The sequence below is a fragment of the Apostichopus japonicus genome, chromosome 9 (assembly GCF_037975245.1).
Source record: "Apostichopus japonicus isolate 1M-3 chromosome 9, ASM3797524v1, whole genome shotgun sequence".
Classification (NCBI taxonomy): domain Eukaryota; kingdom Metazoa; phylum Echinodermata; class Holothuroidea; order Aspidochirotida; family Stichopodidae; genus Apostichopus; species Apostichopus japonicus.
Genome location: NC_092569.1, coordinates 36,032,262 through 36,052,790, shown reverse-complemented (window position 1 = coordinate 36,052,790; position 20,529 = coordinate 36,032,262). Strand labels below are relative to the sequence as shown.

Below are 20,529 nucleotides of genomic sequence, written 5' to 3'. Positions count from 1 at the left end.
ATGCATAAACTGTTTTAGCATACACATAAATGGTTTGTGTGTAAAGTTTTCCACTTCATTTATACTTCAGCTGCATCAAAGCAACATATAAATTTTGGTAACTCGTTGAACAAAACCTCGACATCAACCGAATATTGTATTATATTAGCATACTACAGGTAGGTTATTTTTTTCTGCTTATTAGTAAAGTACACATGCATATATATGTATATATAGATATAACTGTTCTGGATTTTTCAACTCCTTACGATTTCAATTATATATATTAATTCGCCTTTGTCGTTTACCTCCATTTCATTAAGAAAAGTCTGTTCAAAGTATAACTTACGAGATCCGGCTTTTAGGAATCACAAATGACTTCGAGTTGGTTAAAATCATGTTTGATCTCTAGAGTAAGGCAACTATGTCACCAAAACAGAACTAGTATTGTTCGATACAGGTGACAAACGCCTACAGTGGAATTGCGACCTTCCTTACCGGTTTCGAAGCTTTGGACATACAATCAGCGTCCATAGCCTAGTGGTTAGTGTGTCCGCATATAACTATATATATATGTATATGAAGAGGAGGAAGATTTGGGTGGAAAGTAACAACCAGAGGGAGCTTGTCGTCGCAATCTCATCCCATTTTGACCTTCACTACCAATGTAGAAGACCTGGATAGGGAGCGGACTCTCTGAATGGCTTCATGCATTTCTTCTGGCACTATGGCCATTGACAATAAGGTGTTTTATTAAAACATCTGTATGACGAATGAGAGAGGAATTTTTAGAGCAAACACGACGAAGACGAAGTGCTTGACTGCGGGTAATTCCAGACTTGCAGTGGTGGCCCGGGGATGGCAGCTAGAAGAATGTAGATACTGGTGTGTGTCTGTGGGCTTGGTGTATAAGTCTGTAGAGAGAGAACCGTGTTCCTTGCGAACAGTCACATCGAGGAAGTTAACCTGTTGGTGAGAGTAATCAGAGGTGAATTTAATGGTGCTGTGTAAGGAATTGATGTGATTAATGAAGGTGAAAAGGCTTTCTTCATCACTGGTCCAAACGAAGAAGGATGATATCAATGTAGCGCCACCATATAAGAGGACGGTAGGGCGCTGCGACGGAGCATCCGTTCTAGCTAGACATAAACAGGCAAGCAAAGGAAGGCGCCATCCTCGTAGTCCCGTGTCTTTGAAGGTAATGCTTGTCCATGAACGTGAAGTTGGTTTTGGGGTGAGAACATGTTGCATGAGAACTTTGATGTCAGAGATGGGTGGACCTTCTTGGACAGGGTTGCACAGGTAGCTGCGATACCTTCAGCATGAGGGATATTAGTGTAAAGAGAAGTGGCGTCGAACGTACCGATGATGGCTGTACTGGGAAGTTAGTTCTTCATATCTTCAATTTTCTTTAAAATAGGTTCGCTATAGTATAGATTCAACGACGATCCAACCGATGAACTCATGATGACGTGTTTGAGTCTGTATATGTTTTTGTATGTGTGCTGCCTTTTTGTACCACCTATATCTCTAACGTGTATCATATGCAACTCTTATACTTGGCATGTGGTTGCCTATAGATAAGGACCCTTATTGATGTTATTGGAGGTCAAAAGTCATATGTAGTCAACGGGATAAAACAGTGAAAACCTTATATATACATAGTACCTTATCTCAAGAACGGAAACATGTAGGTTATTCATTCTGAGTTGGACAAACGCCTTGATATTAATTTAAGGCTTATAAAGTCCAACGTTGTTACCACTTTAGCTAAGGAAATGTAACAATGAAAAATGTCCTACTTCCGTGAGGTGTCATTTTGAGTATAAATGGATACATTTTGTGACTGGTCAAATTTCATCGGGGGTCAACAGTATCTGTAGAAATCATATGAACATAACCTTTTCATCTTATAAGGATAACATTGGCTTATATCCTGTTAAGATGAAATCATCCATCAAACCTCAATACAGTTTTCCATTCTGGTTTAAAGATACTAAAAAGGCAGCTCTTCATTTAAGTATTCGAGAAAACAACTTAGCAGTAATTACAGCGTACTTTAGACTTTTCAAATTTATTACAAACTTTTATCATTGTTTATTTCAATAAATAAAACACTTATCCTTATGTTTCGTTTCCAAACCAAGTACTTACAACTTTCTAACATTGTATCAAACTCTGTCTGCTAAGCAGGAGCATAAGGGAAGGAAAAGGGGATAGGAGGAAAGAAAATGACACCGTTATCCCGCCTGATATTGTCTTACATTTTTCTCACAAATAAATGAATGAAATGCTCAGAAATATTGCCAATCAAAATATATTTCTTAGTAAGAAGTTCAGCTGAACTTTTGCAGCTTTGCTGCACTTTTTAACATTGCAGTAAACCTTCTACCAGTGTCTAATGCCACCTGGTTTATGACATACAGATGGCAACTTTCAGGGACCGTCTTCCCAAATGAACATAATTTAATTTTATGATGCCAGCATAAGATATGTTTCCTTTGTGAAAACTGTTGTCTTGATCAACAACGCCTGCCAGTTAGTTATGTAGCAACGAGTTATGCATTGTGTTAATTTGCATATAATGGCAATTAGTTAATGGGGCCACGACTTACAATATAGCCGAAACCAATCGAGGGATGCTAGGATACTGCATAATGCTTTATTCTACGGTAGCTTCAATTGACCTTACTGATCATCTACACATATTGATATGAAGGGTTCTGCACTACAATATTACTAAGGATTCAACTACAATATAGGCTATTGACATATATGAATATCTCTTGAAATTAGTATCGCTAGATAGCAAACAACGGAAATGTGTAAGTGCAATAAAAATGTGGAGCCTAATGAATGGAAATACACATGAAACGTGATTTTAAAAATGAACGCCTCCGTAATGATTGTAACCGATGAAGTTGTTGCTCTATTTAGTATTCACCCGCTGTTCACTGACAAATAATGGATTTTCATTTTTTATTTTCATTTTCATTATATCAATGTCATCATTCTAGATAGCACGACGGTCCAGCTCTGTCTTAAAAAATGGCGGTAGAAGGAAGCAAAATGTGTTTTGTATCAGCATTCATGTTTGTGGCAACAGCAGCAACACTTTTAACACCAGATAAAGGTTTTGAGGTTACTATGGGAACAGGTGCGTATAGATGACAAAGATCGCAGAATATAAAACGGGAATTCTGAGGTTGATAAGTAAATTAAAACCGCGGTATCGTTTGATAAGCCCGGTTTATCATTGATAATCCTTGTTAGGCCTATACAATAATTGACTGCTTGACTTGTTATAGTTTGATGTCTCGCTATTCTGAGAAGATCTGCTTCATCCAAGTAGTTACTGCACATATAATTCTACCAGATGGTATTATTTGCATTATGCTCTCAGTAAAAGCCTTATCAATATAAATGAAGGTAGCCTAATAATATGAACTGCTTACCGGCCATTCGAGCATTGCAATGTGTTTGGTTAAAAACTTATAACATACACTCTATACAGAAGTTACTGTAATATTGTGATATATGAAACAGTGCTGTAAGGTCGACCATGCAACACATATGTCGTTTAGCGTTAACTACAAGGGATGTGTAATGGGATTTAATTGTCTCACTAATGAACGAGTTTACATGTTATAGTCCATTTCTTGACGTTGCTGCTGAATAAAAGATTAACGAGAGAAACAACGGCCTAATCGTTGGCACTTTCATATTTTTTTTTAAACAGTCACAAAAACACACATAAAGCTCGCGGTAGCAGCTTGTGCTGTCATTGTATCATATCGTCTGCTCAAATCAACGAATAAACAAGTGGAGCCCGCCATTTTATTTTCGGACACGAAGAAGATGAAGGCGATATTAGTGAAGAGCTATGGCACTCATCCAATGGAGATAGGTACTATAGCTAGACCACGTGTAACCAAGGCAACGGATGTACTGATACGCGTGAAGGCAGCATCGCTTAACCCCATAGACTACCGTGTCAAAGAAGGCTATGGACGCAACATGCTAGAACATATCAGGACGAAACTTGGGGTAAGTCACGCCGGTCTTTGGGCGAGTCAACTTTGAGGAAGGGAGACACAACATGATATTTTCACAGTATTTCATGTAGGGCTAATTTATTCTAAACAAATTACACATGATAAACCAGAATGTTTATTACCCAATACATTAATACCCTCCCCTCTCCCCCCCCCCCGACCCGATTAACATCCGCCTCTTCATCGTGCAGATAAAAGAGCAATATGGTGTTTCCGTGTCGTCTCCGACGACAGTGGACTGTTATTTGTACCATGAGATACAAGCAGGGAAGCAACCACGTATCCTCTCTGTTGTTTGTGTGTGCTGGAGGGTGGGGGGGGGGGGCTTTAACCCTAGAAAAATGGGAAGTGCTAAGCCCACCAACCACTGGCAGACAGCACATCTTTGAAATTCTAATGAGATAGAAAACCCAGAACAGTGAAAAATTTTAGCCTCTACCGGGATTCGAACCCGGGCCTCCCGCTTTCTTTTGCGAACACCCTAACCAACTAGACCATGGACGCTGATTGTATGTCCAGAGGTTCGAAACCCCGTAAGGAAGATCGTTATTCCACTGTAGGCTTTTGTCAACTGTATCGAACAATACTAGTTCTATATTGGTTACATGTAGACTGAACAGTCGAAGATTCTTCAACATTGTTTCCAAAAATGCAAAATAAAGCACCATTTTGGATTTACGCGCCGCCCACCATTTGACAAAATAAAATCAAAGAGAGAGGTTTCTTACTGTCATTCTTCCTCTTAGACCCCTCCCCTGGGGTGACTTAACATCTTAGCACCACCAGTACAAAACCAGGGGGCGACCCTCTCTTTAAATTAGTCTCGCCCCATCGCATGATACCTGACTGGGTCACTAACAGCGGATTATCCGTAAATCCATTATGTGTGACCATCCTCATACAACCGTCTGTACTGTATGTTCATCTGTCAGGGATTATAGTGGGGAATGTGCCTATAATAATCTGAAATGCTTTCATTTCAGTTTTCTAACGAATTTCCTTTCGTCATTGGCCGAGACTGTTCAGGAGTGGTGGAAGAGGTTGGTGAACTCGTGATGAACTTCAAACCAGGAGATGAGGTCAGTCTTCCTGATCTTATAGATACAATAATGATGCGTTGCCATGGCTACATTAGCCTCTATTCGAGGAAATAATTTAATTGTCTATGTAAAGTTTGAAACTGGAAGTGACCTTATATTGTGTGGGATCGGTTTTGCTTATACATCTTTCAATAATTAATATCTAGAATTCAAATCAATCTTATATTGTGAGCCCTGGAAGAGAGACAGAGAGAGTTGTGGTGGGGGAATTAGTGGGACATTAGTGGGGCAAGGATACCGTTTTACCACCTTTATCCTCAGTACCCATTGTTATCCAGTTAACATTGGACACTAGGTCTAATAAATCCCCAATCTATATCAGACCCACATGATCCCATTTCAGTATCAATTCAGCCTCAAGCCAAATTCCATTCCTGCCCCTGCTCCACTAATTCCAGTCTCAGCCCAATCACAGCCCATTCCGATCACAGTCAAACTCAATCCCTGCCTGATCTCGGCACATTCCATTCTCAGTCTCTGGCCATCAATCCAGCACCAGCCGATATTATATAACAATGCATACTCCAGCCCCAGTTCAGGCCTAGTACAACCTCATTCCAAGCCCATCATGTAATATAAGGCATTATTCTCTTACCTGTTTACATAATCCTGTCCTGGACTTTTTTCTTCAGGTTTGGACGAGTGTCATGCTCTTCCACCCTGCCGGAACACTTGCTCAGTATTTCTTGACGTCTGAACGTGACGTCAGCTTAAAGCCTAAAAACATGACTCATACACAATCTGCTTCACTTCCTTACGTCATCAACACTTCATATCCGGCGCTTCAAAAAGCTGGAGTAAACCCATCCTCGGCTAAAGGCAAACGGTAAATGTGTATTTTAAAATGTAAGGGCATGCAGTAACCAAACGGGTTACTGCAGGATACACAGTGGCGTCGACAGCCACGTCGGACCCGGGGGAAATATGTCACAAAATATCTTCACTCTTCATTAAATATAATATGAAAATGAGACTAACTTATTGTTCCTCCCATATTTCTACTATGCAATGTCCCGAGCCAGGGGCTTTAGCTCATGACCCCTCTCGTCAGGCAAATTTTTATGCATTTTGCTTAAATTTAAAGGAGCAAACTGTGTTTGCTTTTATCCCTCTTTAGTACCAATTACATTCTCAGGATTAACAATGCCTTCATTAATCCAGGCCAGACGACTAGTCCTACAAGCAGCGCCTAGCTTATACTTATGTGATGTCACAATTTTGTATACGGAATAAGGCGCCGTATACAAATTTCTCCTATATTGTTCCATAACCATTTGTTAAGGTGTTGTGAAATGAGTTTTCTAGTAGACCCGGATATAATGCCAACAGTATAGTTACAAAAACAAAACCGCGTGCCTATTGCTAAAGCCCACAAATAAATTGCAGAACTGTTCAATTAAGAAATGAGGATGTTTTAAATAAATGCGATTTACTAACGTATTTTACTTGGTTGGGAATACTCCGAGTGACCTCTCTTCAATTCCAGATCTGTCTAATTTAATCACAGGGTCCTGGTTTTAGCTGGCACTGGTGGTATTGGAAGTTTTGTTATTCAACTCTTGAAAGCGTGGGAATGTCACGTGACAACCACATGCAGCGCCGATGGGTTCGAAATGGTTCGATCACTAGGAGCGGATGACGTCATCGATTACAAAAAGGAATCTTTGGTTTCTGCTATGGAAGGCAAAGAAAGGTACATAAAAAGATATATCTTAGGCAAACTTTTTGAGATGCAATACTGTATATTAGCCATGGCCTGAAACAAGTGTAAAAGTGTGACGAGTTCGGTTATTGCACGTATTTTGATGAGCTGTTGAGCGAAACAATATGTCAATCACATATGATTGACATATTGTTTCATTAACGCTCAACAAAAACTATAGTTTTTGGGAAAAACATTTTGATAGCCACGAGAAACGATCGTATTAATTCATTCTTGCTCGTTTACTATGTCGGGGTATTTTAGGCCGCCATGGAAACAATGCACTTTCACATGACTTTTCTTTTGTTTATAGTAAGTCAATGGTGATAGGAGTCTATTATTACATCACTGTTGTAACATACTTTGCATATGCATTTCTGTTGATACCACGTGGTCTTGTTGCATCATTAGTCCTAGAATATAATTTGAAGGACACAAAATTCTGCTTAGATTCCGCCATGTAAGATTCCGTACAATTACTTCAAATTCTTATTGCAAGACCCGACATGTGTTTACACAACAGGCCTTGTCTTCTTAGTTTGACCACTGTGCAGTATAATGCTTGGCCAGCTAAACGGCGGAAAGCTTTGGGTTAAAACATGGCCGACACATCAGAACCAGGTCTCAATACCAGTCGTTTCAACGAGAAGTTGCTTCTGTTTCCTTGTAGGGAAACAGCTAAAAGCCTCTAATCTTATTAGCTGGAGAAGATCATCATCAACAAATAGTGTTTTGTTGTTGTATTGATCCAAGTAAGTATGGGGATTTGTAAACCTGTTTACTTAATAATTTTGGGTAATTGCAAAGAAGGAAATGCAGGACCACTAACTAAATATTTTACGCTAACAATTTTAGAAAATGAGTTTTAGTCAATCTCCATGCACATTAAAAAAAAAATGATTTTGTTAAATCTTAATTCCAGATTTGACTACGTCTTCTGTACGAGAGGCGGAAATGATACATACCGTTCCTGTTTGGCGGTTTGCCGGTCTGGCGGTGCGGTGGTAACCATAGTTACACCTGTTATGCGAAACTTGGATCGCTTTGGTTTCATCATTGGTTCCGTGGTCAATCTTGTCGATAAGATCAAGATTAAGATTCCTCAGGTACAGAGAAAGAAACCACCAAATCATTAGTGATAATTGTTGTAATACATTGTTCCGGGCTACGAAATATTTTGCTGGTAGCCTATATTGATAGATGTCACAACCGACATCTTTGATAAATATGTAGAGGCGTCGTGAGCCATGGTCGGGCTCTGGGGGAAGAATTCACACTCTTCATGTACCCCGTATTTCCCCGACCCCTCCATATTTCACGGACCACCAAACAAACCCCAGCGTTGTCCCCCGCTCACCCCGATCCCCACCCTTACCCTCATTAGGCCTGAAAATATGGTTATATAAGTTATTTCACTATACGAAGAACAATGCGGTTCTAAAAGCGGATACTTGCTTTAGCAACAAACTATTTTCTTTTGTCCATTGGTAAAGGGATTCCTTTCAAATGAGATAGATTAAACTATGGCCATACATGCATTGAGGACTATTGAAAACGGTGTTACGGCTGTCCAGTTGAGTCGAGTCGTGTTCGGTCGACGCATTGTGCAGCCGGTTGTAAAGTATTGAGTGAAAAAATCACACTCAACAAGCATAAACTCCCCTAACACCGCATGTGCACAACTATTTACTATCTGCTGTGACGATTTTAGCCATTTTTGTTCAGGGATAAATATGTTGAATTCAAATGGCCCTTTAAAATTACTTGTTTAAAATAACGCAACAAATGGCACTTGTTAATTACTTTATGCTTAAGTTTTCAACAACAGTGCACATTTTAAATAACAAAAAAGACACTTTTTAATATTATTTCAAATGTTTAACAATTGGGGAACTTACTAAGCTATGAATGTGATCCTTTTGAGGTTTTACAAAATATAGGGGATGGGTGTGGTGGTGGTGGGCGGGGGGGGGTGTTATCCCCTGTTCCACCGGCTCCTCCACCCCTCGTGGAATTTCAGGAGATGTTTTAGGAGAATTTTTAAATCACCGAGATGCCATTCCGATTATGGGCTATCAATTTGGTTCCCAACCTTCCGAAACTAATGGAAATTTGATAATTTTGTCGAAAAATGCTAATGCTTTTACAAGAGTAGTTTATTTCTTTACAGAAATTGTTCTATGGAAAACTATTTGTTCATTCGTTCCATGAACAAAGTGGAGCAAGACTAGGTGAGATCGCCGAACTGGTACAGGAAGGCAAGGTATGTGGTAAAGAATAATATTGTATAGTCATTACGTTCTCAAGTAAATGGATGACCGGGCGGTTTGGCCTTCCGGCTTACTGGCTCTGGACCGGTCCACCGCAGGTTACGAGGCGCCTGGTTTCTCCTGGTTGGGAAAGTTCTACTCTTGTACAAAGTGCCTATTGTGCGTCGATCGCTGTTGCAAGCTCCTGCCTGATGGATCCCTCAGCTGGTAAAAATTCATGCCCCAGTCCGCCCCAGTCCATGACGTAATGTTTCATCATTTTGAAGGCAACAATTACCAGATACCACAAGATGCAAGAAGTTCGCCACGCAGATAAAACGTCCGGAAGGACTTATGAATTGTAAAAATGGTTGTCTTGATCCGGTTGTGCTTTCGAAAACTGTCAGTTGATACAGGGGGGGGGGGGGGATTGCACAACTAGTCTGAACAGTACAGTAAGGGATGGGTTTGACATTCCGGTTTAACTTCTTTTCATCCCCCAATTTGCTTTGGACCAGATAATATTTATTCATTACATAAATTGGTATAATCCCTCTGTCGTTTCTACTTTTTCAGATTAGAGCCTGCATCGATACCACCTATGACATGCTAGACGCTAACGACGCCCTCAATCGGGTCAAACAGGGTCACGCCCGGGGTAAGATGGTGGTCACTATACCTGATTATGATCACTGAAGAGACCCACAGTTGTTATTACGCAAATACAAGAGACCAATTCGGGAATATACAAGAGACCAATGGGAAATGTTTCATATAGTTAGGTTACAAAATGTTATCCATCCTTATGAATAAGAAAAGTAAGGTGTTTTGTCTGTAATTTGGTTACCATGTTTTTCACTGAGTTTACCAAACTTGACGATATAACCAAGAATGAGATTGCGATTTCTCAATCTACCAGACAAGGCTAGATAATCAAGCACCTTTGGATTTTTTTGTAACCTTAGCAACGGATGGTACGTCCAACTTGAAATTTAGTAGAAAGTCTTCCAATTTGTATTTTTTACAAAAAAGGAGTCGAATGATAATGTCGAAACTCACGACTATCAAGTAATATTTGGTGTTAGTTATTTATATCAACTCAACTGTTATTAACCCCTTCAGAAAGATCTTAAAAGCATGTAATGGGGGGGGGGGGGGCGGGGTAGGGTAAACCTTAGTGCTGTTGTAGTTAGCTTCTATTTACTATTTAAACTTAAATTCCACTAATCAGCCTCACAAACTCCCATATTTTAGACTTGTTTCAAATTATGATAGAACTTTTCATCTAAGCTGACACTATGGTACTCAGTTCCACTTCTCATGATGCAATTCACTCTCCAAATCCAATAAAATATCCGAATCTCAAACGTTTGCTTGATTTCTGTTATTATTGTATTACGCATGGTTAACAAACATTAATAGCAACTTATCCAAAGTTCCATAAAACTAATCGTACTTCTTGCTACTTCATATGAAGTACCTCTATACATATGACATGGCGGGGTTACTTTATTAACAGCCGTAAGGAAGAACAAAGGATAAATTTAACAAATTGTTCTTGAATATGCTATAACTTGTTCAACTGCAAATGATGAATGATACTTGATGAAACCAGCTATCGTGATATTGTATTATTGGAGTAAGGAGTCAGGGTAAAGGTAGGCCTACATAAAAGCGGGGAAAACACAGCCTTATTTTACCCAATAAATACACCAAGATATTCACTTTGGAAATGTTGAGGGACACCTCCGTATCGACCAGCTTTCTTGATGCTGTATTTCATTGATGAAGAATCCTTCAGCTGAAGGCGCATACTGTCATCCATCACAAAATGGACAGCAAATTGGTTTGATACTGAGGGTGCATACAGACAGCCATCACAAAATGGACATCAAATTGGTTTGTACTTAAGGTGCATACAGGCATCCATCACAAAATGGACAGGAAATCGGTTTGATATTGAAGGTGCATATAGGCATCCATCACAAAATGAACATCAAATTGGTTTGATACTGAGAGTGCATACAGGCATCCATCACAAAATGGACATCAATTGGTATGATACTGAAGGTGCATACAGGCATCCATCAAAAAATGGACATCAATTGGTATGATACAGAAGGTGCATACAGGCATCCATCACAAAATGAACAGCAATTCGGATTGATACTCAAGGTGCATACAAGCATCCATCACAAAATTAAAAGCAAATTGGTTTGATACTTAAGGTGCATACAGGCATCCATCACAAAATGGACAGGAAATCGGTACGATACAGAAGGTGCATACAGGCATCCATCACAAAATGGACAGGAAATCGGTATGATACAGAAGGTGCATACAGGCATCCATCACAAAATGAACAGCAATTCGGATTGATACTCAAGGTGCATACAAGCATCCATCACAAAATTAAAAGCAAATTGGTTTGATATTTAAGGTGCATACAGGCATCCATCACAAAATGGACAGGAAATCGGTTTGATACAGAAGGTGCATACAGGCATCCATCACAAAATGGACAGGAAATCGGTATGATACAGAAGGTGCATACAGGCATCCATCACAAAATGAACAGCAATTCGGATTGATACTCAAGGTGCATACAAGCATCCATCACAAAATTAAAAGCAAATTGGTTTGATACTTAAGGTGCATACAGGCATCCATCACAAAATGGACAGGCAATCGGTTTGATACTGAAGGTGCATACAGGCATCCATAACAAAATGGACAGCAATATGGATGACAATACAATCCACTGACATTAAAGACTTTTAAAGAGATAGAGATCATAAATACAGTCATGTTTCTCACTTTGGATATATTTATTACTTCCAAAGTTGTAGCTAAAGTTGACAGATTAAAAGATACTTTTATCTTGTGTATTTAAAGTAGTATCAACAACTACGTTATTAAGAACAAAAAAGTTATGAAAGGTTTTAAGGGAATCGTAAATACAAAAACAACAGAAGAACTATTGAAGCATTTGATGACAATTAAAATGTAAACCAACTAACCTAGCGGCAGATTTATAAATTTGAGACCCTCATGAGTTGATGAGAGGCAATACTTGTGATGGAATACTCCTTTAACTTTACAGGCATGACTAATTAAAGACAGAAATATCAAAGAACAGAAAGATCATCCCAAACCTTAGGTTAATGGTTTACATCCAACCCTATGTAATCTAGAGTAGAGTAACAATGCCAAACACATTCATGTCTGTGATAATGTTAATGATAACCTCTGTGATAATGTTAATGTTAATGATGATCTCTGGGAGTTGGCTCTCTGTTTTAAGTATAGAAACTAATTGATTTATTGTGCTGATGATTTACAGACAATGAATATACTTTTCTGCACTAATGACTTGAAGATAAGTTCTGTAATCTGGTCAGTATTTTGGTTGAAACATCATTTCAGAAAGCAGCACTCGTTCCAAGTATCCAAAAAGTTCATTTCACAAATAATTGTTGAGGGCATTGATGGTTACTGACTGTTTATGAGAGAGAGAGGACGTGTCCTTGCTTCAAGTTTGACAGTCAAACAAGTATAATAGCAGAAAATAGTAATTACTTTGATGTCTTCAAAGTATAACTGAGGGAAAATACTTATGATGTTTACAACCAAGATACAAACATAACGTTGCACAATGTTAGTGTAATAACCATAAACACAAACAGGTTATGACTAGCATACAGTACACACATGGACTCTTAGCCTTAGAATTGCCAGATGCCTTATAAAATAGTACCCAACAGTTCATCAACTAGTCTAAATGCTCTGTAAATGATGTCTCATGAACTACTGTAGGTGGAATCATTTGTATTATCCACTTTAACACAAAACAAGCTCCAAATGGGTCAAAGGTCACCAATTGTCCATAGCAATGGATTCTCCACTGACTAATGTATAAATCAATGTTGCCAGGTTTGTCACCTGACTCTTCATATTCACTTCACTGTTCTCCGAGGTCGTCTGCATCGTTGTCTCCATCGACCTCCATGTTCTGTTTCTCAAGCTCCGTCAGATGTCTGGCTAGTTCAGCTTCATCTGTGTCTGTTACAACCTTTGGCTGGGATTGATAAAGAAGAAGAAGACAAAATGTTTGATAATGATTCCTCATCTTTGGTGTTAGCTCACAGGTAGTAGTAGCAACTGTTACAGCGACAGTGTTGGATATCGGGAGAGCTCTGTGGTTGGGAGCAACTCTGGTACACAAAACATGTTCTCTCTTCTGTATCGTAATCCCCACAGCACCAGCGTCAAAGATCACCCGACATACAACCCAAACAAATCTAGAAAACCTGTCCAGAAATAGAAGAAATAAACACGACCCAAAGCAGCTAATCCCTCCGATTCACTAAACTAAACCTTCCCTGTCGATCTGATTTTGAACTCCATTATACAAAATTTAGAGGTCAAGAGATTCCTGGGAGGTACGGTTCTGATAAGCCATCATCAACTGGTACGCTCAGTGGGTGGCTAATAGTATGCATATGGGTAGACTATTTATAATGTGCTACTTATGTGCTACTTACTGCCATGATGACATTATACGTTCCATTGGAATTCTCTATCGCATCTCGGATCTTCTCTATGGCCTGGTTTAACTTGGCCAACCCTTCCACTCTATCCAAGGTTTGTGTGGTCACGACATATTGAGGTGGTGCTATTAGATGGATCTTAATAAAAATAAATAAAATAAAACACAAACATATTGAGATGGTGCTATTAGATGGATCTGAATAAATAAACACAAATAAACACAAACATATTGAGTTGGTGCTATTAGATGGATCTTAGTAAATAAACACAAATATATTGAGGTGGTGCTATTAGATGGATCTGAGTAAATAAACACAAATAAACACAAACATATTGAGGTGGTGCTATTAGATGGATCTGAGTAAATAAACACAAATAAACACAAACATATTGAGGTGGTGCTTTTAGATGGATCTGAATAAAAATAATAAAATAAAATAAAACACAAACATATTGAGTAGGTGGTATTAGATGAACCTGAAAAAATTAACACAAATATATTGAGGTGGTGCTATTTGATGGATCTGAAAAAATAAATAAAAATAAATACAAATATATTGAGGTGGTGCTTTAGATGAATCTGAAAAAATAAACAAAAATAAAGACAAACAAATTGAGGTGGTGCTATTAGATGGATCTGACAAAAAATAAATAGAAATTAAACACAAACATATTGAGGTGCTGCAATTAGATGAATCTGTAATAAGTAAAAAAAAAATAAACACAAACATATTGAATTGGTGCTATTAGATGAATCTGAATATATATATATATATATATATATATATATATATATATATATATATATATATATATATATATATATATATATGTTTGATGTTATTGATGTATGATGTTATTTAATGATGTTTTCAGTTTCATGGGACCTTAATATATTTGAGGAAGCTGAAAACACTGTCAACAATTAAGCTTACAGTACCTTGATTGGCATTTCTTCATCAGATAAGCTGAGGCCCTCCATCAGTGCATTTTTAACAGCATCAATACCATCATATCCGTAACAGGACACCTCAATATCTGAAGTGATCAATAGTGATATACAAAACAGTAAACAACAATAACCCAAGAAATCTGATGTGATCAATAGTGCTACCAACAGTTCAGTAAGAAATATTGCCTTGCAATATCAGGAGATATCAATAACAAAATTATAATTCAATAAGAAAACCATGCCTCTGAGATATCTGAAGTGATCAATAGTGATATTACAAAACAGTAGGAAACATTGTAATAAAATATCAGAACAGGTGACCTGCTAAAGATCTGGAGAAAAAAACATGAACCCAACATATCTGAAGTGATCAATACTGATATTGCAGAACAGTAAACAACAAGGACCCAAGAAATCTGATGTGATCAATAGTGTTACCACAGTAATGTAAGAAACATTGTCTTAAATATCAGAAGATATAAATAATGAAATTACAGAGCAGTAAACAAAATTCATGACCCTGGGATATTTGAAGAGATTAATATTGCAATTTTACAGAACAGTAAGAAACATTTCAAAATAATATCTAAAGATATTAATAATTAACACTGGTCAGTCAAAAACAAGACACGTCACTATTTTGATGGATCAATTAAAGACAATACAAACCAGTTGTAAACATGTTAAGTACTACAATATCTAAGGTGATCAGTATTAATGAAAAATACATTATGTGAAAGAGATTCAAACCTGATCTAATCTTGACAGCCTGTGGTGTTAGCTTAAACTGGATCTTATCTAGCAAGACATCTCTTGTCCTCTCATCCAGTCCACACTCTTCTAAAACTGAAGGTTCCCTGAAAATGAGAAAACATCAATTTCAATCTCCGCATTTGTGATCGAGAATTAACTTACATGTCAAGCGCATCGACCTTCTCGAGGAAGTCACTTACTACGTTACCAGGTCATTGATAATGTTAGCATAAAGATTAATGGCAAACACAATTCTACAACTGAATATACCTTTAATATTAATATGATAATATGTGTTGACATGTTTACATGTATTCTTGTACAATTTATTTCATACTTTATACAAAATACAACACTGTTGAATAGAGAGAGAACAGTTCTTAGGACAAAACCTTGTTGATAATACTGGTCAATTCTGCTTCTGTAAAGCAGTAAAGTCACAGAACTGAACAAGACAAGGTCTGTTAATATTATTGAAGAATTAGCTGGCATTTTTACTGTCCATTAACTATAACAAGAAGCCACTCAAGGTTTAATGTTACACCAGCCTAACACACTGTCCGACTTCCATGCCACTGACATGACCTAGTTTTTGATAATTCTCAAGACCTGTACAAATAATCCAAGTATAATGAACCACTATTTTCTTTTCCAACCAATGTTCGTTTAGGTTTTTCAAACAAAAACTGTTTTGTTGTGATTGGTTACATTTGTGGAAACAAGACAGTTATACTGAAAACACCACTTGTACCTCCCTAAATCTTGACCAGTCCTACTTTGTGAAGCACACATACAATGTCAGTCTACTGTGGCCGTGCTTGGATTGAGGTTCCATTATTATAGCTATGTTTGATGTCACAACGTTTCCAGTTGGGCACACACAGCTGGTACAGTTCACTCCCCTGCCCTACTTAAGTATCATTTTGACTTACTGTACACACAGTTTGAATGCTTCATATGCCCCATAGCCAGGGCGACCATTTTTCCTATCAAAGTACCAGGCCGTTTTTTGATAGAGTTCTTCTAGCTGTTCATCTGATTCATATCCCAGCAGCTCTCCTACGTGCCTCAGGATACTGTTAACCTGAGGAGACCATGAATTGAAAATTTAGCCAATTTTAACCAAACTGTCAAGCTGCGGAGGTCATATGTGGCTAAAAAATCAGGCTGTAATAAGAGTTAAGACTGAAAAGAAAAGAATGTGCAAATTCTCTTCTGGAAAATCCATTACTTGTGTTATTTGCACTGAACCCTTTTTATCACATTGTAGGTGCTAAGTTGTGAGCAATACAATACTAGGCGCTTTCATTGCAAATTGTGTCTTCTTTTTTTGTTGTTGTAAGGGGAAGGATTACAGTGATTGACCAGTATAGAAGACACACAATTTGAGCCTCAATGTTCATCTCCAGAGCATCATATGGAAAATTAGCATTTTATGCATTTCATTAGCATTTGATGAAGATGAAAGTGACATACATAAAAACAATTTAATGGAAAGTAATCCATATACCCTTGGTAGTAAAAACTGGCAAGTAATGCATTGCTTAAACTTAGTGGACCTGTAAGACATAGGTAAGACCATTTATTTAAGCTACTGTCATTGTTAAGGTTCTTTGCTGTGGTCAAGTGGATGAAGACTATGGCGCATTAGAACCAATGAAACCTGTGGATTCCAGCCCTGGCCTGTTAATTAAAATGACGTTTTCATTCAGGAGAAGTTCCCAATTTTTGCATCTGAAATTGGGTAGTTAATTGTATAAAAAAAAATTGACTAAATTTGAGCTAAGACTGTAAATCTGGATAGCCACCCAACCTTGAGTTATAAACCATTCAGCTTCTCCAATATGCACATGTAACTGCTTAGCATTGTGAAGTAAGTTAAGTAACTGCCTTCTGGGTGGACCTTATTATTATCATCATTATTTCATGTTTAATCTTAGTTCTAGCTACTCACAGCTTTAGCCTTTGCAAATTTTTCTTCACATTTGGCAATTTCTTCTGTTGAGACTCTCCTCTTGGACAAATCAATGTAACCTGTAGAAATAAATTGAAATCTCGCTTCTGAATACTGGCAACCACTTTAATTACAGTAACGAGCTCAGTCCTAATTACATAATTATTTACTTCACTGATCGACTGTGCTACTGTATGTACAGTAGATAACCTTGCAGGAAAGATAACCAATAACTTATAGCTCTACGGGTGCTTTATTTTGAAAAATTAATGAGTCATATAATAGAATAAAGTTAATTTCAATTAAATAAGTTAAATTACTCATAAATATAACAGGAATGGACAATTGGGAATTGGAAAGATGAGAATAATGTCAAAGTTCACATGAAGAACATTGACAAATAGGGGGAAACATTTGATCATGTTATATATATCTAGATGAAGGCATACCAAACATTACTTAACTTGTAAATGTTCTGTATTAAGGAGACTGATAAATATTGTCAGATTCATACTGTTGAGAATTTGTTCATGGGTTAGAGTTCATTCAAATATTAACCAGGTCTTCAGTTGAACCATGGAGGTCTGTTTTTACCTCCATGGTTGAACTAGGGTAAGGGATTTTTTAAGCAAATCAAATGCTGTATTGCGCAAACTTATAAAAATGTACACAACGGACAGAAAGAATGACAGTAAATTGTTGTCAAAACCAAATTTTGCAGCGAGGCAAAGATAAAAAAGAAGGTGCAGGTGTTGTAGCAGTTAAAGTGTCCGTCCCACAATTATTACATTCTGGGTTCAATCCTCCCCAGAAACCATATTCTCTTTGTCGTGTCCTTACTTGGGTGTAATTATGCACTTGTAACTTAATAGTCAAGTAGGAGAACACATTCATCTGCTTTGCTTGGAACTCAACCTGCTAATGTGAATGCAACACGGTGACGAATTATTCAAATTAAAGTGTGTCTTCATTCATAGTTAATATACTTTAAATCACCACGTTCTTTACCCATTCAGAATTGCTGGTACACTCTCGTCCAGTGGATGGGGATGTAAACTGGCGCTCCTGGGAGCAGGAATGGGAGCAATAATTACACACATGCCTTGAAGACTCATCAAAAGGGGGGATTGGTATAAGCTGATGTTCATCGAAGATCATCATATGGTTAGGGTTTCAAATGAGCTGATGTTGACTTTCTAACCCTTGGGAAAAACTAGACCAAATATCAAACTTGTAAGTATCTTGGAGTGTCCTACGTAAGTATTGAATCATTGTTTGGTTATTAGGCAAGGGTCTTTGTTATCTTAAATTGTGTCTTTGTATGTAGTAGCTTTATTGTTACATAGCCTTCATAAACATGGCTAATAAGCTTTCACAAAATTAGAAAACTTACCTTTATCTTTATCTACTCTGATGACCACAACACATTCATTACGTCCGACACGGATTAATTTGTTTATGGATCGGATACGACGTCTGGACAGTTCGCTAAGCAGTATCATGCCCTCTATGCTGTTGTATTCCAATAAATGAACATAAGCTCCCATGTCAGCGATGGACGAAACATTAACCATGACGACATCTTCAATCTCAGGGAATCTTTCCTCGTAGAATCGGCAAAACAACGGCATCTTGACATGAACCAAATCAGTAGCTAAGTTTAAGTCTAACTGGAAGCAGAAATTGAAAAGAATTGTACACACTGGTAAAGGTATCAAAAAGATTGATAAAGTCGAGTTGCAATAGCCCATTATTCCGATCTGCTTAATGGAACATTTGTATTACAGTAGGCCGTGGCTATTCTTACGACCAGTCGTAACAATTATTTATAAACTATTCTTACGACATCGCGAATTCATGCGCAGTAAAGTAAATGAAGCAACTGCGCATGTAGCAGGGGTAACCCTAACCGGAAATAATTGTTACTCCTGGTCGTAAAAATAGTACTCCTGGTCGTAAAAATAGCCACGTTAAAGCAACTGCGCATGCGTAACCGGAAATTATTGTTACGACTAGTCATAAAAATGGCCACTTTGTTTGTATACTATTACTGTAACTTAAGTACATCACAGTTTGCTCACTGGTCTATTCTTATCGTCAAGTAGTTAGATGTACAGTATGAGCAATTGAGATCAATTAGTAAGGCTTTCCCATTAAGTTAGTCATTAGACATTGCACACTGACTAACTATAAGCCTACTGTGAAACAATATGATCAAAACATTTGTGGGAACCTGAAAAAAAAAAAAACAGCTTACTAAGTTAAGTATAGTGTGATTTCCTCAGAAAATGTTCCCAAGACTTCAAATCATGTTTGAAAAGAGCATTTTGCAACTGAAAAAATGGTTGCGGGATGGCACATGAAACATGTGAGATCTGTAGGCTAGGTCTATTTCTTTATTTCGCCTTTGCCTAGGCTTAATTCTCTTGTGTATAATAGTTAATACAAAACATGTTAAGGTGGCCTAAACGAAATTCATATTAAAGACAAGCAAACGAAATTCATAAGCCAAGCAAACAAAATTCGCTGTAAAAAAAATTGCCTGGGGTTATTAACTCCATCATACTGTAAATATGTATATGATGACTTAAGCAATGACATTTTATATAGTACCACAGTGGCATACTGTAGGCTTGACCGAAGAAATGCTTTTAACTCATATTCTTTGTTCAACGGTTCCTTAATTACTAGTTTCACGACATAGCCTATCCTACACAATGAGTGGATACTATGTAGTGCAATTGGTATGCAAGTTGACTGAGCCTTCACTACATTAGCCTAAGTAACATACTGTAGACTGTAGTGTAACGACAGGGTGCAAACCGACATACCTCTAAATCTAGAGTAGCCTATTTTCCTTCAGGGTTCAATTCATGATAAAGATGAGGCAAATATTGATACTAACCCTATACGTATATTGAGTCTGTGAAATTTTCGATGGTATTTAATATCACACAGATGTCCGTAACTACTCGGAAGCATGTGTTTCGTACACAGAATCGATGATGCAATATTGCTACGGCGCTGTTTAAAAACTATCATATAGCTACCGTTGGAAGAGCACAGGTTCACTGGTCACTCGTGCGTCGGTAAAAGCCCCGAAGTGGCGGAAGGGGACGGGAAGGGGTGGGTTGGGAGAGGAGTTGTGGGAGGGTAACCAGGAGATTCTAATGTTTTCACCTATTTTCTACACAGAGAAGCACTCCATTGTTTTTGGATCAATCAATTGGATCC

At 37.8% G+C, this 20,529-nt stretch overlaps 2 protein-coding genes across 7 annotated transcripts; one reads left to right on the top strand and one right to left on the bottom strand.

Moving 5' to 3' along the window:
- Positions 1–11,673, top strand: LOC139973160 (reticulon-4-interacting protein 1, mitochondrial-like). 3 transcript variants are annotated; one of them, XM_071979632.1, is made up of 9 exons: positions 1–158; positions 2,997–3,136; positions 3,719–4,026; positions 5,018–5,113; positions 5,767–5,960; positions 6,642–6,827; positions 7,759–7,942; positions 9,007–9,099; positions 9,662–11,673. In XM_071979632.1, the coding sequence occupies exons 2-9, from the start codon at positions 3,028–3,030 to the stop codon at positions 9,779–9,781; spliced, it is 1,290 nt and encodes a 429-aa protein (XP_071835733.1). In that variant the 5' UTR covers positions 1–158; positions 2,997–3,027; the 3' UTR covers positions 9,782–11,673. The 3 variants fall into 3 exon arrangements, with proteins under 3 accessions (XP_071835733.1, XP_071835734.1, XP_071835735.1); XM_071979633.1 differs by lacking the exon at positions 1–158 and adding an exon at positions 1,240–1,363; XM_071979634.1 differs by lacking the exon at positions 1–158 and adding an exon at positions 2,755–2,804.
- Positions 11,674–11,889: 216 nt separating this feature from the next.
- On the bottom strand, positions 11,890–20,360 carry LOC139973161 (eukaryotic translation initiation factor 2 subunit 1-like). 4 transcript variants are annotated; one of them, XM_071979635.1, is made up of 8 exons: positions 20,201–20,359; positions 18,689–18,965; positions 17,296–17,375; positions 16,274–16,425; positions 15,339–15,445; positions 14,577–14,674; positions 13,630–13,773; positions 11,890–13,163 (listed from the first exon to the last, which is right to left on the bottom strand). In XM_071979635.1, the coding sequence occupies exons 2-8, from the start codon at positions 18,924–18,926 to the stop codon at positions 13,047–13,049; spliced, it is 936 nt and encodes a 311-aa protein (XP_071835736.1). In that variant the 5' UTR covers positions 18,927–18,965; positions 20,201–20,359; the 3' UTR covers positions 11,890–13,046. The 4 variants fall into 4 exon arrangements, with proteins under 4 accessions (XP_071835736.1, XP_071835737.1, XP_071835739.1 ...); XM_071979636.1 differs by having other exon boundaries at positions 18,689–18,961; positions 20,201–20,334; XM_071979638.1 differs by lacking the exons at positions 11,890–13,163; positions 13,630–13,773 and adding an exon at positions 13,865–13,993 and having other exon boundaries at positions 20,201–20,360.
- Positions 20,361–20,529: the final 169 nt, after the last annotated feature.